Source organism: Sceloporus occidentalis, unplaced genomic scaffold (genome assembly GCF_023333645.1).
Source record: "Sceloporus occidentalis isolate IW3139 unplaced genomic scaffold, rSceOcc1.0.p SCAF_5, whole genome shotgun sequence".
In the NCBI taxonomy this organism is placed as follows: Eukaryota; Metazoa; Chordata; class Lepidosauria; order Squamata; family Phrynosomatidae; genus Sceloporus; species Sceloporus occidentalis.
In genome coordinates, this window is record NW_028316985.1 from 156,699,105 (window position 1) to 156,714,747 (window position 15,643).

Sequence of the window (15,643 nt, forward strand, 5' to 3'; positions counted from 1 at the left end):
ACATTGGACTGGAATGTAAATTGTTATTTTAAGAATTAAACTCACCCCATTCTCTTCTTGTCCAATCACCTGTAAAAGGAAAATAGGTTACTTTAACTTCTACATGTGAAAAAAAGAAGAATACAAGCCAAGAGGGTGCCCAGGACTGACCTTTTCTGTGTATCTCCCCCAATTTGTGATGTAAAGAATCAGGTTTATGAATGGAAGAGAAACAGGTTAATGTATCTGCTTCCTTTAACTTACATAGATTTAAAGGCGGAAAATAAACATTGCAGCTGTGGGACATTGGCTATATTATTTCAAATATGATGGCAGCAGTCCCGTTTGTTTTACTTTTTAAAAAGACCCAGTAGAGCAAATTATCTGAGGTAATATTTATTTTTGATTTTTAAATCAGGCACTAATCACACAACCTTTATGCTGAAGATGAGCCCTGTTTTGCTTGTTGTTGTGTGCCTTCATGTTGTTCTCAGCTTATGGCAGCCCCAAGGTGAACTTATCTGTGTTTTCCTGGCAAGACTTGTTCAGAAGGGGATTTGTTTTTGCTTTCCTATGAGGCTGAGAGTGTGTGACTTGTATAAGGTCACCCAGTCGGTTTCCATGGCAAAACAAGGATTCAAATCCTGATCTCCCGGATTTCTGTCCAACACCCAAACTATTACATCATGTTGGATCTCTGGTTTTCTACCTGGTTCAATACTAAAAATATTTTCTGCTGAATATGAACATTGAAGAACACTGTGTGCTTTTCTACTGGACTCCATATGGGCACACATTCTTTGGATGATGTTATTTTGCACCTCTTGCCTATTTTTGTAGTTCACAAATCATGATCTCTGCTCATGAGCAACCACTTATGCAAGTGGGTCCTGTGATGTGCAATTTGAGCCTTGACACTGATGTATGAAATTGGCATAATTTGACGGGACTGGTTGTTTTATCTGACTAAAGATGCACTTTGCAGACTACAAGAATGAGAGGTAAAACCGTTGATTCCTCTCTTTCATTGTATCGTATGTAGAAAGAACAATACAAGTTTTATAGGGCTTTGCATCACACCAGTTTTGGTTGTCTTTTCAGAGGCATATGAAGGCAGAAAAAGAATCTGTTGAGCAAAAAGCCTTACCCCTTTTCCTTTGCCACCCTGCATGAAAGAAGATAATCAGAATTAGTCTGCCATGCTTTATTCTTCTCAAGAGAAAAAAACAACAACCAAAAACAGGGTATATGTAATAGTTAGAAACCAGCCTTACATTTGAGCTGTTCAAAGGTTTATTTTAGAGTGAACAGGTATGGGATGGCATAGCTGGAAACCAAATTTGTACCCAGACAATTAACATGAGGGACTGGAAAACCAATGCATTCAAAACAACAGTTCTTATCCTTTTAATGACAAATATTAGCTTAAATGGGATTTATGCAAACTTGCATACTGTTTCAGTGCTGTGCAAGGGTAATGGTCCTGCAAACTCAGCACTGTCTACCATGCTTTGAAGGTCTTCAAACAAGAATCTCTCAGTTCTGTCTAGAGAAGGCAGGAATTGAATCTGGGACCACCTCATTTTAATTTCAGTAAGTGCTAACCTTCCTTTTCTTCCCTTTTCCCCAGAAAAACAACAACCCTGCTAAGAATAATATTGATATACCTGCTAAGTTACCAATATTGATATACCTGCTAAGTTACCAATAGCTGTGTCGAACATGTTAGTCAAAGTTGAAAGGACAACCCAGATCTTAAAAACTCACCCCTTTTCCTCGGTTTGGTTTTCCAGCCTAGTTGAAAAGCAAACATGTAAGTCTCAAAGAAGTAGCCATGTTACTATATTGCAGCATGAAAAGGAAGAAGGAAGAGGGAGAAAGAAAAGAAAGGAAAAGAAATGTGGTAGCACTTTTATTCTCATACGAGCCTTTGTGGATATAAGCCCAATTCTTTGGATGTAGTACTGCATCTGAAGAAGTTGCTTTATATCTGTGAGAGCTCATATGAAAATAAAAACCAGTTAGTCTTAAAGATGCTGCCACATTTCTTTTTCTCCTCCCCTTCTTCCTTTTTATGTAAGTGTCAAAAACCATTTCTTTTTATTATATGACAGAATATTTCTTGAACTTTGTATAGGTCTTGCTTTTTGAGCCTCATGTACAATATTTTATCACCTGACCAGAACTTGCAGGAAAAAAATCAATTTTTTAAAGAAAATTATAACTCTCCGAACTCCCATCCAGCTAGGGTTGCCATAACTCCGGACCTCCAAATCGGGGGGAAATGTAGGACAAAATTTCCAAATGTAGGACACAGAAACTGTGTCCTACATTTGAAAATTTTGTCCTACATTTTCCCGCGGAGGGGAGCGGAGGCCAAGCGGCGAGGGAAAGCCTTCACTTAAGGAAGCTTTCCCTCCCCGCCTGGGCCCCGGGCCTCGCCGCGATCGGAGGCCGCGGAGGAAGGGCCAGGCCACGGGCGATCGCCGGGGCCTCCCTTCCTCCGCAGAGGCCGAGGAGGAAGGCACGAGGCTGCCGGTGATCACCGGGGCCTTGCCTCCTTCCTGGCCTCCGCGGAGGGAGGAGGCTGCAGGGAGGCGGGGAGGTTGGCGCGGCTGCGTGCAGGAGGCGCCACCTCCCTGCAGCCTCCTCCGCCCCAGGCCTCGCTGCCCTCCTCTTCCTCCATGCGGCCATGCGCGGTGGAGGAGGAGGGCAGCGAGGCCCCCCGGGTTGCTCTGCAACCCCGCTGCGACCGGGCTTTACCCGGTTCTTGGATGGCACCCGTGCCGGGAGCGGGCAGGTGCCACCAAAACCGGGAAAAACCCGGTTGCAGCCGGGTTATGGCAACCCTACATCCAGCATAGTCAGTGGCCATTGGAGATACAGTCTAAAAAGGGACCTTTCCAGGCTGTAATTCTGACCCTCACCTGGCTGTCTCAAGGGTTTTGAGTACAAACTACCAGCACACTTTGAATTTAAAAAAAAAAAAACTCCCAAGACAGTCTCTCTCATTATATAATGAGAAAATTGCTTCAGACAAAACAGATTTCAGAGTCTGTACTATTTTCCTACCCTCAGACTCTGTCTCTGTGTGCCATTTTGTCAGACTCAGAAAATATTAAGAACACAGGCCCTGGAGACAGACATTTGGTTCATCTATCATGCTATTATTCATAGATTTTAAACAGGGCTCTTTTCCAGTCCTGTGGGGAATTGGCAGGAATTGAACCAAGAACCTTCTTCACTTTCCATAGAGCTACGGCCTTTCCTTTAAATAACAATATTACTGGGGTCTGAACAATAGGACAGAAATACTTCTTTCACTGTGATCAATTGTGCATTATGGTCAACAGGAAAAGTAGTAAAAGCTGGTAGAAAAGAAGTCCTTAGTTCTGGTCACTGAAATCATCTTAAACTCCTCCCGTTCACACAGACTGAGAGACAAATATATTCTTTAAACTGAAACTCACCCTATTCTCTTCAACTTCTTGTTCATTCCCCTGTTGAGAGGGATTGCAAAGAGAAAGTAAGTATTCTTTGCTCCACTGCCACTCCTATTGGCAGCTTATTAAGGCTTATTGAGCCATACAGGATGGTGTATTGCATGTTGGCCAAAATCTGCCAATCCTGATCAGCCAATTTCTCCAATGTCTTATTTCCTTCATGGTTGGTGCACCCAAGGCTTTTCCCATCTTGTCAGCTCTGCATATGCCAGTGTACTTACACCAGAGTAGTAAGCCTACAGCATTCTGGTTTAAAAGCTTATGTTTCAAAATATCAAACTGTGAGCCATCTTCTCAAACCATGTGTCCATTCAAAGATGGATCCAAAACCAAAGTCAAAAAAGCCAAACAACTTCTGAAGTGCCCCCCTCCCCGCCTCTGCTATTGTATAGGGACAAGAAAATTGGAAAATGCATTTTTAAAATGGAGAATTTAAGGAATATTGTGGCTTGGAGTAGGAGTAATTGGCTTGGCACTTGATGTCCTACAAGGTTTCCCACCTTCTAACTGTGTGTTATGAAAGACTACTGCCATGAGAAACTCATGGAGAAGACATGCCACTTTAGGGTACCACTGCAAGTGAGCAATGCTCTAATTCCCCCTCCACAAAACTATATCACTGGCTGATCCTACCATGACACAGAATCAAACAGTCTCCATGAGCATTAGATACTGGATGGAGAGTAGAAATGACAGCCTTTCAGTTAATAATAATAATAAATAAATAATAAAACTTGTTTTTTGTGGGTTTTTCGGGCTATGTGACCATGTTCTAGAAGAGTTTATTCCTGATGTTTCGCCAGCATCTGTGGCTGGTATCTTCAGAGAATGCTAGCCTGGAAAGGAGTTGGGTATATATATACTGTGTGAACCTAGGAAGGCAGGAATGATTTGCAAGTGTATTACTCTGTTGCTAATGGCAGGCCTCAGGGTGGGAGGGTCTGCAAAAGAGGATAAGTGTCTGCTTGATTAGCGCTCATTGTCTGCTCAATATATACATATCTCCCCCCCCCCTTAAAAAAGGATTAAGCAGTATAAGAGTAAAATTCAACAATTAAAAACCAAAACAATAACCAATACCAATAACAGATAACCATGGGCCGAGTCATCACATGTGTGTGGGAGTCTTGTTGTAGAACAATAACACTGTATATGCTACACAGCCTATCCTGCACCCTTTAAACCAGTGCTTCTCAGGCTATTGGATTCCCTCATATTTTCCCTAATGTAAGGGACTCATTAGCTGCACCTCGTTCTTTCTGTGCACAGAACTCACTGTGAACAGGCACCAGAAGGGCCATGGACTGGTACTGTTCCACAGACTATTACTTTGAGTTGCACAGCTCTAAACCTGCCGCTCTTTTTTGCAGTAGTGGACTGTCCAACCGCCAAGATTTCATAAACACAATGCTTTCTCACACAATTATTCCAACTTCTTTGCAGCACTCATAGTTGACCCCGGCTGATTCCAATTTAACCAGAGGCTGAGTTAGTTACCCTGGCCATATTGCAATAAGTCTACACAAACTTTGATATCTTTGCAAACTCTTACACTTGTAATCACAAAAGGACAGGACATCAAGGTACATCTACAGATGCACAAACATAAATGAAAAACATATTGTTTCTAGATCAAAACTCACCTTTCCTCTTTGTTTTTGCTGGTGTTCCTAGGTGAAATTAGGAAAAGAGAATTGATTGTTACCATAGTTGTCTTTCAAAGCAAAAGAAGAGATAACAGGAAAATTAGATATTCTCCTAAAATAAGCCTTTTAAATAAGTGTCACCTTCCTCCTTGAACATGGAAGGGTTGCAGGCTACCTGCAACAAATTACTTCTTTGCAATGAGGGTGAAATAATTACAGTTTAAATGCAGTGCAATGAATCGAAATGAACTTACTTTACTGGTGTTAACAAGTAGTGGTAACAGTTTCTAGTTATTTTTCTTAGATAACATTTCTGCCATATTTTGACAGAAATTTCTAAAAGTCCTGTGCCATTCTCCTATCAGCCCTAAGGAATTTGTCATGAAAATAAACAAACAAAAATAATGAATAATCCAACATAGTGTCCTTCCATTTTACTTTGCAATGAATAAGAACAATGAATTACTGATACCAAGTGAAGGGAATACTTAGTGCCCCCTCTTTTTCTTTTAAAGTAACTTTCTTTTGTGACCAAACAATGCTCAAATGTACTTCCTGTGGTCAAAAGCTCCACTCTCAGTTCTTCCTTTGAAAAAGAGTCAAAAGATCATTACTACCCTGTGGTAATATTGCTCTAAGTTATTTGCAAAGTTCATACTTGAGCCTCAAGTGGAACTGCTCTGGACAGCTCAAGGACCACCAGAACACAGAAAAGGACACCAGAAAGAAAGTAAAGCTTCATTTTCTTTCTACAGTAGGAACCTACTGTGACTTCACTCAGTTCTGCTGGTCCTATTTATACCAAAAGGAAAACTATAAATGCTGTAAGGATGACCCAAACCCCTCCTTCACTTACTCTAACCTTCACCTGAACATTACCTCTCTTCCTATTGTCCTCACAGTTCTTTCTTGACTAGTATTCTTATGTCATTCTTTTCTTGTTTGTATTACCTATCTTTATTGTTAGTCATGAAACCTTGCCTTTCACTGTAAAAAAGGGATTTTTTTGTGTATGTTATTTTATGGACATGCGGTCTACTGTTTGCATTGATCTCATCTGTAAGAGAAGCAGCACAAAAGAAGAGGCCCATGTGTGACCTTCTAGTCTATACATCTGATCAAAGTAGGGGTTTTTTTGGCAAGGGGGAGTGAATTATATAATTTTTTTAAAGCTTTGAACAATTTTTAGAAATGTGACACAGATTATCCATTAAGGTAACATGTAATATTTATAAACAAAAGAAGAAATTAAATTGTGTTTACAGTTAATCTTACCAACAAGTTTAGCAAAACTCGTATTTTGCTGCTATTTTGGTTTTTTCTTTTTAAGGTTTATGAAAACGTTACATTTATAGTGAAGAAAGTGAGCCTAATGAACCTCAATGAAAGTATTTTTAAAAAATCCAATTCAATAGAGGGAGTCAGAAGTTGGATGAGCGGGCATTGGACCTGATTTGACCTCAACACTCTGTTTCTATATTTATATATTTTATTTCCATTTTTAAGGGTGTTCTTTTATGAGAGAGATATTTTAAGTGCATTCTTTCATGGGCTCTGCATTTCCATTTTAAGTATGTTGTTTTATGAGATATATTTTGGTTTTATGCATGGTCTTTTATGGGTTCTGCATTTGCAGTTTTAATTTTTATATATAACTTTTATGTTTCAAGTTCTGTTACACATTTGAATCAAGCATTATGACTTTGGACAGATATGGAAGGAGTCCAGGCCACACTTCAGAGGATGTACATCGCAAGTTCAGACAGAAGCCAACCAAGAGTTTCATAATGCTGCTTCTACAGATGTGAAAGGTGTAGCATTAATACTCCATAAAAATGTAAGAGCACAGTTTCCTACCTGTAACAACATAGATATCTAAAGAGCAACAGAAGATTTACTGTTTGAGTTTGGAAATGTTATTTTGAGGAAATGAAAACACTGGCGGGATACAGACGGGCAAAAAGGGGTGTATTCATGTGTAGTGAGGGGAACCCTGAGACAGGGAGAGCTGGGAGGGTGGAAGTGGCCCAGGTGGGAGAGGAGGGAGGAACCGACCAGGAGGCGGGGCTAAGGAAGGAGGAGCCAAGGGTCCCGGGGGGGGAGATAAAAGAGAAGGGAGAGTGGCGCTCGGGAGGAGGGAGACGTCGCGGAAGAGGAGGTCGGGGAGTTGCGGACGAGAGAGGGGCAGCGCAGGTGACGAGGAGCCCTGGGAGAGACGGGGTCCCAGTATCCCTGCAAGGTCGGTCTAGCTTCCGCAAGCGGGGACCTCACCAAGAGGTGGAGTTAAAGAACCCTCGAGCGGAAGGAGACTTCCCTTACTCCGATGAAGAGGAGTGGGCAAAACCCCTTAGGAAGGACCTAGGAGACGAGTGGTGGGATCCCAAAGGGGAGAAGTGGGAGTTGGGCCCTCAACCCCAAGACCGCGACAAAGCGGACTGCGAGCCACTGGAAAAGCACTCCGGGGGACGGAGGAGCGGCGCTGCGAGTGGGGCGTCGACTGGGGGAGCTCAGGACTGAGAACTTAAGTCATGGGTTTTGAACCCCTGAACTGGTTGGCCCGTTGGCCTTTTTTTTGTTGAGCCCTGAGGAGGAAGGGAAGATTGTTTTGTTATTGGATTAAACTCTGTTGCAGCAAACGCGGGTCCTGTAAGTTTGTTTCGCACGTGGCTTAGGACTTCCCCTTTTCTGTTCTGGATACAAGAATGCAGCCTGCTACACCAGCCCCGCCCACATTGGTGGAGAATGTGGGCAACGCCCACAGGGCGGGGCAAAGGCCCACTCAGGAGCAGCTTTTTGCATGGTTCGCAGAGCAGCAGCAGCTTTTGCTCCAGCATGTCTCGGCGCAGCAGATGCGAATGTTGGAGCAAGTGTGCAGTACCCAACAGCAAGCCCAAGCTCAGTTAGTAACCCAGTTGGCCGAATTGTGGAGGGCTCCTCGGCCGGCGGCCGGGGAAAACCCGGATCGTGGCCTGACATGGACTGTGGAGTTAAACCCGCTGAAGCTGATGAAAATGGGGCTGCAGGATGATGTGGAGGCCTTCCTCAACACGTTTGAGCGAGTAGCGGCCGCAGCCCAGTGGCCCCAAGAGCAATGGGCTCTTATTTTGACACCATGCCTCACCGGCCCCGCCCAAGAAGCGGTAGACACTATGGCGGCAGAAGATGCTAGAAGCTACGAGAAGGTGAAAGCAACCATTTTACAGACCCTCAATATCTCGGAGGAGACGTACCGATTACGGCTGAGGGAGTTGCGGTGGCGGCCGGGGTTGCACCCGAGGACTTTGGGGCAAAAGATTAGGGCAAGTGGTTTGCGGTGGCTTAAACCAGCAGAAAGGTCTTCCGTGGAGGTGGCAGAGCTAGGCCTGGTGGAGCAGTTTGTGGGGGCACTCCCGCTACAGGCTCGAAATTGGGTCCGTTGCCACCGTCCCAAAAATTTAGAGGCGGCAGTGGCGCTAATGGAGGCGTTCTCAGCGGCGGAGGAGTGTGAGGGCGGGAAGACTCGGAGGACAGCAGAGGGCTTCCTGGTGCGAGGAGGAAAGGGACCTACGGGGATCGGAAGAGGAGTAGGGAGACTGGAGATGGGAGCCGGGCCGTCTCGTGTTGGGGCAGAGGCCCCGAGGATGGAGGGCGGTGCGGAAAAAGGGCCTCGTGAGTCGACGTCCAAGGAGCTTTCGCGCAAGCCCCTCGTCTGTTATACGTGTGGCATGGAGGGGCACATTCGGCGGGACTGCCCGGTAATGGAGTGCTCATGGGCGGACTCCTGGGAGGCAGCTCAGGTAAGTAAAGGGCCCTCGCAAGCCCGGGTGGTGCGGATGAGAATCAATGGGAAGGAGGTAAAAGCTTTGGTAGACTCGGGATGTAGCCAAACTTTGGTCCGAGAAGCCCCGGGGGTGGACGGAGCCCAGGCAATAAATGTCCAGTGTATACATGGGGATTTGAAACCATACAAGGCAGGGTGGGCCCGGGTCGAGGTAGCCGGACAGACCCAGAGGCTTAAGGTTGGGGTGGTTCCTACTTTAAAGAGAGAGGCTCTGTTAGGGCGAGATTGGCTTGGGTGGAGGCAGCTGTTAAGAGAGGAGGAGGGCTTGGAAGGGGAGGTTCCCGCTGGCCCTCTGGTCTTAGACCTGGCAGGTGTAAGAAGAGCCCAAGTGGTGTCCTGGCAACAAGATGATCCGGTGCTGAGGGAAGCCTTGAGGCAAGCCCAGACAGGGATGGGGGAAGTGAGACCCAGGTTTGAGATGAGAGGAGACTTGCTGTATCGGGTCCCGCCTAGGACTGGGGGAGAAGAGAGTGAGGGGCAGTTGGTGATCCCAAGAGCCTTGAGAGGGGAGGTGATGCGATTGGCCCATGAAGTCCCCATGGCAGGACATTTAGGCGTAGAAAAGACAACCCAAAGGGTGCTGCAGCGGTTTTTCTGGCCAGGGGTGTATGCTGAGGTCAAGGCCTTCTGCAACTCGTGTCCCCAGTGCCAGTTGTTTCAAGAAAAGGGGCCACCTGGGGGCAAGCTGATCCCAATGCCCATCATTGAGGAGCCCTTTTCCAGGATTTCAATAGATATCGTGGGGCCCTTGGAGCAAGCCACTGGGGGATTTCGTTATATCTTGGTGGTGGTAGACTGCGCCACGCGGTATCCTGAGGCGGTACCGTTGAGGTCAATACAAGCGACCCGGGTGGCACAAGAATTGGTAAAGATATTTTCCCGGGTAGGGTTCCCGAGGGAGATTTTGACGGACCAAGCGTCCAATTTCATGAGCCAAACCCTCAAGAAGATTTGGGAACTGTTGGAGGTCAAACCCCTAAGGACGACCGTTTACCACCCGCAGGCCAATGGCCTGGTGGAACGCTTTAATAGAAGCTTAAAAGGGATGCTAAGGAAGTTTGTGGAGAAACATCCCAAAACGTGGCCGCAATTGGTGGAACCGTTGTTGTTTGCCTTTCAAGAGGTCCCCCAATCATTGTTGGGGTTTTCCCCATTTGAGTTAGTTTATGGGCGAAGGCCCCGGGGAATATTAGACATCCTCAAGGAAGGCTGGGAAGAAGAAGCCCCCACCTCGCAATCAGAGCTCCAGTTTGTTTTAAAGATGAGGCAACATCTTAAAGAAATAGGGCAGTTGGCTCGGGAAAATTTGGGAAAGGCCCAGGAGGAACAAAAGCGCTACTTTGATGATAAGGTCAAAGAGAGGAGTTTACAGGTGGGACAACAGGTTCTGGTGTTGTTACCGGCTCAGAAGGCAAAGCTGTTTGCAAAGTGGCAGGGCCCCTTTGAGGTGATAAGGAGATTGGGCCCAGTAGATTATGAGGTGAGGATGGGAGGAGACCCACCTAAGACCAGAGTTTTTCACATTAATCTTCTAAAGGCCTGGAGGGTACGAGAGGCCCTGTTTGGAAAAGCGGAATCGGAGTCAGAGGAGGAGGAAGAATGGTTAATTGGGCCCCAGGCGGAGGACTTCTTGGAGCAGGGAGACATTCCCATCTTGTCACCCTTAAGTGAACCACAGCAACAGCAGGTGATGGATTTGCAAAGTCACTTTAAAGATGTTTTCCAAGGAGAGCCGGGTTGTACAGGCGTGATACAGCATGCAATCCACACAGAACCGGCTACGGTAGTGAGGTTGCCCATGCGCCCTTGGCCCTGGAGGGTGCAGGAACTCATTAATAAGGAGGTGGCAATTATGTTAAAATTAGGGGTGATAGAACCTTCAAAAAGCCCTTGGCGTAGCTTACCCGTGATGGTGCCCAAACCAGATGGGTCGGTTAGGTTCTGTGTAGACTTTAGACAGTTGAATAAGGTATCGAAATTTGATGCGTACCCGATGCCGGGGGCCATAAATTTGCTGGAACGTCTAGGACAAGCTAGATATCTGTCCTCTATTGATCTCACAAAGGGATATTGGCAAATTATGTTGAGGCCGGAGGACCGAGAGAAAACAGCATTTGCTACCCCGAGAGGATTGTTCCAGTTCACCCGGATGCCATTTGGTTTACATGGGGCCGCAGCTACCTTTCAACGGCTAATGGATAAGGTCTTACAAGACCTATCCTTCTGCCCAGCGGCATATATAGATGACATTATTATTTTTCGTGATTCCTGGGAAGAGCACTTATTGCATTTAGGAAAAGTGTTGCGGGCCCTACGACAGGCAGGGCTAACGGCCAACCCGAAGAAGTGTGCTATAGCCTGCAAGGAAGTGAAGTACTTGGGGCATTGGGTAGGGCAAGGTTGTATTAAGCCTCTGGCAGATAAGGTAGGAAAAGTGCATGAGTGGGGAATCCCCCAGACCAAGAAACAAGTAAGGCAATTCCTAGGCCTGGCGGGCTATTATAGACGATTTATTCCTCACTTTTCACATATAGCGGTTCCCTTAACCAATTTGACTAAGAAGGGGCAACCCAGAAGGGTCAGATGGGGAAGAATAGAACAGGAAGCCTTTGAGAAACTGAAGGCACACTTATGTAGTTACCCTGTTCTACGAGCTCCAGACTTCTCCAGACCTTTTATTTTGCAAACAGATGCATCGGAGAGGGGGTTGGGGGCGGTGCTGTCACAGCAATATGAAGATGGGGAGCATCCAGTTTTATACTTGAGCAGAAAGCTGAAATTGGCTGAGCAAAGGTACGCAGCAATTGAGAGGGAAGCGTTAGCTATCAAATGTTGTGACACTTCGATACTACTTGTGGGGATCCTCATTTCAGCTTATAACCGATCACGCTCCGTTAACGTGGTTGGCCTCCATGAAGGATACCAACCCTCGTATTACTAGGTGGTATTTGGAGCTGCAGCCTTACGCCTTCACGGTGCATCATCGACAGGGACTTTTGCACGCTAATGCAGATTTTTTTTCTCGACAGGCCACCTGGACTGCTTCACGCCCGCCATCTCTCTTGGGGGGGGGGGTTGTGTAGTGAGGGGAACCCTGAGACAGGGAGAGCTGGGAGGGTGGAAGTGGCCCAGGTGGGAGAGGAGGGAGGAACTGACCAGGAGGCGGGGCTAAGGAAGGAGGAGCCAAGGGTCCCGGGGGGGAGATAAAAGAGAAGGGAGAGTGGCGCTCGGGGGGAGGGAGACGTCGCGGAAGAGGAGGTCGGGGAGTTGCGGATGAGAGAGGGGCAGCGCAGGTGACGAGGAGCCCTGGGAGAGACGGGGTCCCAGTATCCCTGCAAGGTCGGTCTAGCTTCCGCAAGCGGGGACCTCACCAAGAGGTGGAGTTAAAGAACCCTCGAGCGGAAGGAGACTTCCCTTACTCCAATGAAGAGGAGTGGGCAAAACACCTTAGGAAGGACCTAGGAGACGAGTGGTGGGATCCCAAAGGGGAGAAGTGGGAGTTGGGCCCTCAACCCCAAGACCACGACAAAGCGGACTGCGAGCCACTGGAAAAGCACTCCGGGGGACGGAGGAGCGGCGCTGCGAGTGGGGCATCGACTGGGGGAGCTCAGGACTGAGAACTTAAGTCGTGGGTTTTGAACCCCTGAACTGGTTGGCCCGTTGGCCTTGTTTTTGTTGAGCCCTGAGGAGGAAGGGAAGATTGTTTTGTTATTGGATTAAACTCTGTTGCAGCAAACACGGGTCCTGTAAGTTTGTTTCGCACGTGGCTTAGGACTTCCCCTTTTCTGTTCTGGATACAAGAATGCAGCCTGCTACACCAGCCCCGCCCACATCATGACGTCATGAAGGTAGAGCCTTCAGACGGGCCTTACCTGAATGCCGCCATGAACACGCCCCCCACACGCCCCAAGCGGGAAGAAGCGGCATTAAAAAGGTGCTGCTTTTCTCCGCTTCTTTTCCGTTTGATGCGCAGCTGCGCAGCTCCGTCTGTAAGCTGCTGCACCGGTACACCAGAATTGCTACGCCGCTAATTTAAGTTGCCCATTTAAAAGCTCCGAGTCAGCCGCGTCGCATAATGAGTCGGGGTCCTGGAACATGCGCAGTTTGCAGTCAGGCTTTAATTGCAGCGTCAGCTGCCATGCAGGTGTGGAAGCTGCAGCACAGCTGCAGCGCATTTTAAGACTCGTAACCCTAACCCTAACCCTAACCCTAACCCTAACCCTAACCCTAGAGCAACATGTACGCATGCGCTGCTTGGAAAGTTTGGACTTTAAAGTGAGCCCCTACACACATTCCTGTGCCATTTTCACCTAACAATAAAAACCACTAAAACTGTAAATATTTACATATATACAAGGGAGGTGATGGGGGATGGCAGGGGGACAGCGATGGCAGCGGCGACAGCTGTGGCTGTGCATTGCAGATTCAGCAGGAGTGTGGGGACCAAAGGAGAGGAGGCATCCATGATGCTGGTGACACTGGCAAAGTGCAAGAGGACAAGGATGCCAACACCAGCTGATCACCAGCTGGCAGGAGACCACCATTGTTCTTGGGCAGAGCGGGGGGAAAAGTTTTAAAGGGGCTTGGGCACTTTAAATGTGCACATAGGCTTTCTGCCGCCGCTGCTTAGCGCTGCAGCTGCGCAGCTGCGCATCCGCCAGCCGGCAAAGGAAAAAAAAAGCCCCGTTTTTGGCCGCCCGTGAGGAAGCTGCCTCTCTCTTTGCAGCGTCCTCCGAGGCGGCGGTTTGGAAACTGCGGGTCAGAAACGGCCCCAGGTGAGGCGTCTTCACTGCCCTCCATGTGGAAGCCCCATCTCCTGAGCCACGCCCCCGGGGTGGGCGGTCTGGAGGCTCCGTATTCAGCAGAATACACCTCCAAGACGTCTTCCCCTGCCCGTTTGTATCCCGCCTGAGATAGCAAACACAAAAATTCAGTCAAATTAAAATTGTATCAGTACCCTTCTCTCTGTCACACATCCGCACATGCCCACTTATCCCCATCTTAAGGAAAAATAAAAACTTCTCAAGACAACCTTTATATGGTGTGTGTGTGTGTGTGTGTGTATGTGAAAAGGGAATTCTCAAACTATGACTTTTCCCCCATTATTTTAAACAGGTAAACTGAGCTTTTTGAAAGCTACAGGGTGTCCTACTAAAAATCTAGAAATGAGATTCACTTCCTAACTTTATCACCTGTGGATCTTGTTAATCATCTGGATAACCTTTTTAAGAAAAAGAAAGAAATGTCATAACTCTACGAACAGATGTGTGCTCTCATTCAGTTGCTACCAAGATATTAACCTGATATTTAAAAAGTTTATGAGAAGTGCCACCCATCCTAGCTCTACTATGATTATACCTATCACATAGTCATCTTGAGCCAGAGAGATCTTACCTACACCTTGAAAGATTTTTTGCATTGAAGGGGGAAAAAGGAAAGCAATCTAGGTTGTATCTATTAACATGCCCACCATTTAAAATATAAGCATATCAAGTCTGTAAACATATATTGGAAAAGTGGCCTCTCAATAGTTTCTCTCACACTTTTTCAAATCTAGCGCTTGCTTTTCCAGACTTATTGAAAATACTGAACCCCCAACCCTTCATTAATCTGCTTTGGGCAAATGGTTGTACAAAATTCTCATGTCCACAATTGGAAACAGCTAACCTGGGGACAGCATAGGAAGCATTTTCAGATATGAGAAACATTGCTATGGGAACAATTTGGCTGAAATATTTCTTAGTGAAAGATTGCTGTGGCCTTAGAGGACAGTCTTACTTGCAATACCTAACTATGGTAGTTATTCAAATAACCCTTTCAAATGATTGATTGCCACACCTAATGTCAGAAGAATAAACATTTGTTGGACTTTCTAAACGGGGCAGGAGAAAAGATATCTTGAGAAACTTACCATATTCTCATTGTTTCCATCTCCACTTCCCTGTACAGAAGACAAGTAAATTACATTTTGACTTGTTAAGTTGAGAAACTTTAGGCCAATATTTACACTTTGCATTGGCATGGTAACTTTGAAATTGCAGCCTCAGGAGCACCAGTTTTGACAGGCATGACTCATGCTGGGCACTTAAGGTTGAAAAACCTAATTGCTGTGGGGATAATTTTCATGGAAATCACACTGCAAGAGAGAAAAGGATTGATTCTGTCTATTTAGCACTGTTACATACCTTTATTTATCTGCACTGGCAATGGGATGGATGATATGCGTGGTCTTACATGGGAATGATTTACTCTGTATAAAGAACTAAGCAATCCCTTTTTTTCTAAGGTGTATCAGTGTGTGGTAGGATAGGAAAGGGCATGATATATCAGAACTTGGGAGGGAATATTAAATATTCCAGCTCCATGTTATGGAATCCCAGTAAAAATCAAAACCTCCAAACTGTTGAAAGTAAAACAGAAGGGCAGGTGGTGGGGGAGGACAGGCTAAAATCTTGTTGGTGACATATACTTGCAATACCTGGGATAATACAATGCATTGCCTGGGATAACACAGATATCAGTGCAGTGCCTCTCCCTTATACAATGCCCATCCCCTAAAAGGCAGCTTGACAGTATTGGCATCTCTCCCAAATTTATTAGCCACAGGAAAACAAAGGGAACCCAGGCAGTGTCCAACTGCAGTCCAGCACCTGGGGAAGAAAAGGGAGGGCATTGCTTCTCTAGATCTCCAGCAT

At 46.4% G+C, this 15,643-nt stretch overlaps 1 protein-coding gene across 1 annotated transcript in view; it reads right to left on the reverse strand.

Moving 5' to 3' along the window:
* The window catches only part of LOC149313018 (uncharacterized), a 28,764-nt gene extending 13,859 nt beyond the window's left edge, over nucleotides 1–14,905 (reverse strand). Inside the window, exons 1-6 of the mRNA XM_089527245.1 lie at nucleotides 14,860–14,905; nucleotides 5,126–5,152; nucleotides 3,450–3,479; nucleotides 1,747–1,773; nucleotides 1,127–1,144; nucleotides 46–69 (exon numbers count right to left, since the gene is read on the reverse strand). Coding sequence (XP_089383371.1) covers nucleotides 46–69; nucleotides 1,127–1,144; nucleotides 1,747–1,773; nucleotides 3,450–3,479; nucleotides 5,126–5,152; nucleotides 14,860–14,862 — 129 coding nt within the window. The 5' untranslated portion in view covers nucleotides 14,863–14,905. The remainder of the gene's footprint in view (nucleotides 1–45; nucleotides 70–1,126; nucleotides 1,145–1,746; nucleotides 1,774–3,449; nucleotides 3,480–5,125; nucleotides 5,153–14,859) is intronic.
* Nucleotides 14,906–15,643: the final 738 nt, after the last annotated feature.